General features: G+C 36.1%; 1 protein-coding gene across 3 annotated transcripts in view; it reads left to right on the forward strand.

Moving 5' to 3' along the window:
• Window positions 1-5706, forward strand: part of LOC112529500 (cell division protein FtsY homolog, chloroplastic) — a 9041-nt gene extending 3335 nt beyond the window's left edge. The window contains exons 2-12 of one of the 3 annotated variants that reach the window (XM_025140808.1): window positions 1141-1245; window positions 1692-1765; window positions 1864-1922; window positions 2594-2631; window positions 3248-3368; window positions 4207-4275; window positions 4387-4469; window positions 4684-4752; window positions 4930-4992; window positions 5084-5212; window positions 5382-5706. In XM_025140808.1, the coding sequence (XP_024996576.1) occupies window positions 1141-1245; window positions 1692-1765; window positions 1864-1922; window positions 2594-2631; window positions 3248-3368; window positions 4207-4275; window positions 4387-4469; window positions 4684-4752; window positions 4930-4992; window positions 5084-5197 (795 nt within the window). In that variant the 3' untranslated portion in view covers window positions 5198-5212; window positions 5382-5706. Of the gene's footprint in view, window positions 1-1140; window positions 1246-1691; window positions 1766-1863; window positions 1923-2593; window positions 2632-3247; window positions 3369-4206; window positions 4276-4386; window positions 4470-4683; window positions 4753-4929; window positions 4993-5083; window positions 5213-5352 lie in introns of all 3 variants that reach the window. The other 2 variants (XM_025140807.1, XM_025140809.1) reach the window with 2 other exon arrangements.
• Window positions 5707-7454: the final 1748 nt, after the last annotated feature.

Consider the following 7454-nt stretch of genomic DNA (forward strand, 5'->3'; position numbering starts at 1 on the left):
TGTTGGCAAGCCTAGTAAGCATAACTAAGCAAGCTAGTGATGAGTTGTTAAGGCTAGGAGTGTATGAGTTGGCAAGACTATTGATTACATGTCAAGCCTAGGAAACATGACAAGGACTACTAGAAGCATGAGTTGTAAGATTCTCTTATCCTTATTAGYRAGGTGTCAAACTCTCATAAGAGTACAATCTTTAGAGCAAGAAAGACAAATAGTTAATGCAATGAAATTATCTATAAATAGGGGTGTAAGGGGTCACTATCTATGCATACYAAAAACTAAGAATTCTCTCTATATTTATCTAATTAAGCAATCAAAGGAAAAGTAAGCAAATCAAGGTGAGTACTTATGTGATTTATGAGATACATGTATGCTATATCTATAAAAGTATTTTATGCATTACAAGTTATGTTGGCATGCTTTGTTTTACATGAAATTATTGATATATATATACATGTTCAAGATATGCATGATGACATGTTTTAATACAAGTATACATACAAGATATGAAAATCATTTACATGTTATCATATGTGTTACACAAGGCATGAAAACTTTTACATGTTATGTATAACCATAATATCCAACGTATGGGATATTACAAGAATGAACGTTTTGCAAACGAACCTTATAGGGCAGCCTTTCATGGACCCGGGGGTTAGCAAACCCCAAGACAAGTATGGTATACATGCATGTGACAAGTGAGATCTCAAAAGAATGTTTTATACATGATAAAAAATATAGTATTTTATGAATGTTTATGCATGTAAAGAATATTTTTATACATGATCAAGAGCTTTTATAAATTATCATTTACAAAATATCATGAAAATTTCTCATTCATGAAACTATAAATACTCACTAAGCTTATAGCTTATATATCTCATGTATGTATCTCAGGAAGGAAGTAAGAAGGACTTGCGTWAAGTATAATGGTTTTGGTTTTTAAAGCAAGATTTGTTGTAATACAAATTATGGTTACGTTTCCGCTAAAGTAGCTTCTTCTTTGATGTATATTCAAGATATGTATTAAAATAAAGAGAAATTCTCAAGTTCAGATTCAAGAAAGTCTAACATGTAAAGTAACGGTTCCCATATGATAAAGAGATTTGGGGCGTTACAATATCTATTCTCTGTTGTTAGGCTTTGTTGGTGTCAGATTTTGGCCCAAAGATCACAATAAAGATCGTGGAGAGCTTGCGGGATGATATATATGCTGGAAAGCTCAAATCAGGAAACGAAATAAAGGCATGTGTTCTGAATGTGAACTGCTTCTTATTTGTTGTCTTAGGGCCTGTTTGGTTGGTTTTCTATATAAAGTTGTCTGTGTGGATTAATCTATCTGTATAGATTGAGAAGGTTTTGTTTGGGAGGGTTTTTTCATAGATGGAAGGAGCGATTTTTTTAATTGAGAGGGGCAGGTTTGGAAAAAACTTGGCTTTTAAACTCTCCCTTAGAAGCTTACTGAATAAGACACTTTCTATATATTAAGCCACTATCAAACAGTTATGTATAGCTGATTGAATAAGCTGTGAGTTCCATTAAGCTCATTAAGCTGCTAACAAACAGGATCTTAACTTTTTGTTGATGGATTGCATCAACGGGAACGAGTTGAATCTTGAAAATCTTTTGGTAGATTTAAGGATTTAGTGTTTCCATATCTTTCACTCATTTCTTATTTGTATTCTCTTTAGGATGCTTTGAAGAACAGTGTGCTGGATCTCTTAACGAAAAAAGGTGCTAAAACGGAGCTTAGACTTGGATTCAGGTTTCTAACATACATGATATTGGAATCTTATATGTCTTTATTTTATACGTTCCGTTTGTATTTGTTAATGGTTATTATTTCTATGTTTGTTTTCATAGGAAACCAGCGGTGATCATGATCGTTGGTGTTAATGGAGGTGGAAAAACTACGTCTCTTGGTATGTTTGATGATAATGGATTTTATGTACTCTTCTTTGTTTGGTGGAAATTATGTTACTAAGGGCTGTTTGGTTGGTTTTTCATTAAGTCCCGCATGGATAAAGTTGTCTGTGTGGATTAATCTGTGTGTATAGATTGGGAAGGATTTTGTTTGGGAGGGCTTTTTCATAGATTAGAAGGATTGTATTCTTTAATTGGGATGTGCAAGTTTGGGAAAAACCTGGCTTTCTTCATAAAGCTCCTCCTAGAAGCTTACTGAATAAGTCACTTTCTATATCATCAAACCACTACCAAATGGTCATGTTTAGCTGACCGAATAAGCTGCGAGTCCATTAAGCTCATCAAGCACAAACAGGCTCTTAAGTATGTCACATAATGGGGTCAGAATTTAATTATTTTAGAGACGTTATTGTGGATCTATTATTTTCGTCTTTTAATGTAACGAGTAAATAAACTGACTAATCTTCATGGCTCGGGCTCTGAAACTCTTGATAAACAATGTTACTGTTTATATTTGCGTTAAAACATAGATTTTTAAAACATTTTACATATACTGGGTTCGTATGGTTTGGTTTTTATTTTTTTCCACCACATATGTATGCAAAGACGCGGAGAAGAAGCATAATTAAGAAAACGTATTTTGATTACCAAATTTGATTGTTTAACGCAGGTAAACTGGCTCATCGGTTGAAGGGTGAAGGTGCTTCGGTGAGTTGATAATTTATTAATACTTTAATGCATGCATACATTTATATTTCATAAATAGAATCTTGAAAGAGTATCTATTTGACCTAGAGATGCACAAAAAAGCCCAAGCCCAAGCCCGGCCTATATCCGGCTTGAGCTCGGCTTGAAGCTCGGTCCAGGCCAAGCCAGGCCTTGAAGCCCGATCAGGCCGAAATTTTTTGAGCAGGCCAGGGCCCGCCCAGTCCAAGGAAACCGCCTGAAAAAGCCCGACCGGGACATTTATCAACCCCAAAGCCCGGCAAGACTCGGCCCGGCAAGACTCGAGCCTTGTGGTTTGACCAGTGTACTATGAGAAGAAAAGTAGGCAGAAAATTGTTAGCATAGAACACCGTCATCCTAAATAGCGCCTCTACCTGTTTGGGGCAGAAGACAGGTCTGCGTAGTGCATACATCCTACCCCTTGACCTTACTTTGAGGTGAGATATACTGGGTTCATTTTGCTCAGTTTGGTTTAGAAAAAACCGTCATTCTAACTGTTGTTTTTGTAAATATGGATTTGCAAAGTCGTAGTTTGCTGTGCAGTCCCTTCATATGCCCTATTCTCGTCACCCTCATTTTTCCGTTGAAACTTCCTTAGGTATTAATGGCGGCTGGTGATACGTTTAGGGCAGCTGCGAGCGACCAACTGGAAATTTGGGCTGAAAGGACAGGTTGCGAGATTGTTTCAGCTGAAAAGGAGAAGGCCAAAGCATCATCAGGTAGACAACTTGACCGAAAGTGGAATTTGCACCAAAATGTAACAAACTCCGTCTTTGTTCTTGTTATATGTAATGGTGAATCAAAATCGTTAATTAATCTAATGAATTTTTTTATAATCGTCAATTAATGTAATGGGCTCTCTAAAATTCCTATTTCGGGACCAAATTAACTGCTTAACTTGTAAAGTCGTTGATTAATGTAGCGAAATAGGAATTTTAGAACCACTTGGGTTTGAGGCTCAAAGGGATGTAGTGGAAATCTCATCTTGTCTAGGTTCGAATTCAGGCGTTTGTGCCCGGGATTTTTGAAGTTTTTTGGTTGATTTCGATAGACTTTTTCGGTTTTTTCTCTTGATTTTGAGAGATTTTTCCGGGGGTTTTGGTTGACTTTGAGGGACTTTTTTTGGGTTTTTGGTTGATTTCGGGGAACATTTTTGGTTTTTTGGTTGATGTTCCTTATATATCTAATGTCCTGGTGCACCCACTGAATCGCACTCTTTAACGTTCAGCAGGTGCACCTTTCCTACCCCAAAAGAAATTCCAACTCACGAAAATCGGTTGAGCGGGTGCACGGAACCCGCTCGGACCTTCATAGGTCTGCCCTAAGGTTCACCTCCGATGACTGCATGCCATTCGTGGTGGCCAGGGGGTGCAGGTAAGCTGGACCAGATCCCCACGGTTACCCAAAAAAATAGGAATTTTAGAAAGTTCGTTACATTAATTGACGATTTTGATTCACTGTAACACATAATAGGAATACGGACATAGTTTGTTACATTTGGGTAGTCGGTTTTTGTAGCTGCTACTAACATGGGACCTTGAAGTTATTTCTGAGTAGTTCTATCACAGGCCGTTAAGAAAGGGAAAGAACAAGGTGTCGATATCGTGCTATGCGACACTTCTGGACGTAAGACATGATGTCGGTTTATATCGTTGCTAATATTTCACCCACGACCCGGTGCTTGGACTGACGACTTTTTTTCTTTTTTCTTTTTGTTATATATTTTATGGTCAACAGGTCTACACACAAATTATAGCTTGATGGAAGAACTGATTGCATGCAAAAAGGCAGTTGCTAAAGTTGTTCCGGGTGCCCCTAATGTACGATACTACCGTCTTATTTCCGATAGATGTACCTTTATTTTGTGGGTCCTATCTTTATATCATTTTTTCCCGTTCTTTATTTTGTGGGTCCCATCTTTGTTTTACGTATCTACTTCTTCTCATACGATATAAATACGGGGAAATGGTAAATGTTTTAAACGTTCTTTTTAAGTCTTTTGGATCATGTTGTGATTACGTTGCAATCTTACAGGAAATTTTACTTGTTTTGGATGGAACAACGGGGTTAAATATGCTTCCACAAGCTCGGGAATTCAATGAGGTAACGCTCCCAAACCCTTTTGGTTACGTGATGCACTTCATAGACTTATTTTATATTTATGAAAGTATTTTGTGCTACTAGCCAAAAAAGTTTCTCGATCCGCCACTGCATGGTTCTTCAGATAATTTCCATGTTCGTTGCATGTCGTTTATAACTGAACCACATCATCCATGCCAGGTTGTAGGAATAACTGGTTTCATTTTGACAAAACTCGATGGCTCTGCAAGAGGCGGCTGCGTGGTATGCGAATGCTTTCTTCCCGTTTTCATATTCATGTAATATTCATATTTATATTCACATGTGAATACTTGAAATTGAACTCTGTTTGCAGGTTAGCGTAGTCGATGAGCTTGGAATTCCTGTGAAGTTTGTAGGTGTTGGTGAAGGGGTGGAAGATCTCCAGCCGTTCGACGCAGAAGCTTTTGTCAATGCCATTTTCCCATGAGGCATCAATCAAAGGTTAGTTTTAAGAATGGAAAATTTGCAATTTATTACCAAAGGGTCGTTGGCCTTAGTAGTATCCGAGTTACCGGTAGAACTTAGCGTCCGAGGAGGTCAGGGGTCAAACCTCACCAAAACAATGGCTTTATATTGTTGTAGGTGCAACATCGTCGACTATAATCCATGAATGCAACATCGTCGACTATAATCCATGAATGAAGCGATATCAATGTCATAGTGCTCGAGAAAAAAGGATGAATATAAAAAGGAGTGTTCCATTTGGCACTGAAGCACAGGAAGATTACGCATGATAAGTTTGTGGTGGTCGTAATAGGGTTTGGAACGATGAGTCCTTGATGATCGAGTTTTTGTACAAGAAAGTGGTTTATGTAAAGATAATTTAGGAACTCGATTCGTAGGGACGAACGTACGTTTTGCCATTTACTCTGGGTATCCTTCGCTCATTATGATCTTTTGAAGTTCTTTTTGTTAATGATGGCATATTGACATCAACGTTTTTGTTCATTAGCGTTTATACGTCTGATTCAGCTGTGCACGTTCATGAGCTCATGCATCTATGTGTTCGAAATTCGAACACACACGTGCATCAGTTCATGATGAGCTCAAGCGTTGGCGTCAACGTGATTCAACATGCGTACTTGCAAACAAAGGCTTGAAATAATCGAAAAAGGGTCCAATAACTTAAAAAAGTGTCTTCTAAAAAGATGTGTTTACATGACACTTTTTAAAAATGTCATATAAAAGGGCTAACAGGACATTTTGCTTTTAAGTGTCATAAAAAGTTCACTAAAAGACATCCAAAACATTCTATAAACTTATTACAACATTTTTATATAGAACAAATAAATGTTTGGTCTTATAAACTTAAGTCCTATGAAGTAGTTCATTAAGACACTTGCGCCTTTTTATTTGCAACTAATGATCTTAATGAGACTCACAACTTATTCAGTCAACTACACATGATTGTTTGATAGTGCTTAATTATATAGATAGTGTCTTATTCAGTAAGTTTTTAGGACGTTTTTTGAAATAAAATGTCGTATTAGTTATTTTATATGACGCTATTTAAAAAAAATATAACAAACAATGTCCTATAAAAAGATGGGTTTACAGGACACTTCTCAAAAGTGTCACATAAAATAGCTAATATGACATTTTATATTAAATAATTTGTTAAAACGTCGTATAAACATACTGTAACATTTTTAGATATGACGCTTTATAATTTGGTCATACAAACTTAAGTCCTATAAAATATGCTATTAAGACGCTTAAACATTTTTAGCGTTATTTAAACGTCTCATAACCCAATTTTGTTGTAGCATTTTCTAGATAATATATTGTGCAATTTTAATTATAAGAATACCACATAAGGGCAAAGTAAGCATAAAAATTTGGATTATTGCAGGGACGGACCTATAGCAGTGCATACAGTGGTACGTGCCATCGTTTTATTCCTCCATCAAAGGGTAAAATTTTTTAGATTCGTGAAATGTGCAACCGTATTAATCCGTTGTTACCATCATATGTATTTTGAAACTACAATAAGCACAAGTTTTATTTGATAGAGTTGGTTTGCAAGACTTTTATTCCACCCCAGACCCAAGTTCGAATCCTTTTAGTGTCATTTTCTTAGTCAAACGGTCCCACCATTTGAAAAAAAAAATGTACATTTGTTTCTTCACTACAACAAAATTGGGTTTATGGGACACTCCCAACTTCTAAGTGTCCTAATAGACCTCTTTACAGGACTTGGTTTATAGGACCAAAAAAATAAATTGTCCTATCTAAAGGTGTTGTAATAAGTTTATATGACGTTTTTGACGTCGTAATAAGTTTTTAGGACACTTTTAATATAAAACGTCTCATTATCTACTTTATAGGACACTATTTGAAAAACTGTCCTATAAAAACAAATGGTCTATAAAAAATTGAGTTTATAGGACACTTTCTAAAAAATGTTCTATAAAGTTGCTAATGCGACACTTTGTATTAAAAATGTCCTAAAAAACTTATTAAAACACCCAAAAGCGTCATATAAACTTATTACAACACCTTTAGATATGACGCTTTATATTTTGGTCATATAAATTAAGTCCTATAAAATGGTCTATTGGGACGTTTAGAGATTGGGAGTGTTCCTATAAACCCAATTTTGTTGTAGTGCTTGTAGTCAAAAGTGCCACCGTTTGGAAAAATTTCTGGGTCCGTCACTGGATTATCAGATGTGAAACAGTAAA

The sequence above is a fragment of the Cynara cardunculus genome (assembly GCF_001531365.2).
Source record: "Cynara cardunculus var. scolymus isolate 2C chromosome LG 16, CcrdV1, whole genome shotgun sequence".
NCBI lineage: Eukaryota > Viridiplantae > Streptophyta > Magnoliopsida > Asterales > Asteraceae > Cynara > Cynara cardunculus.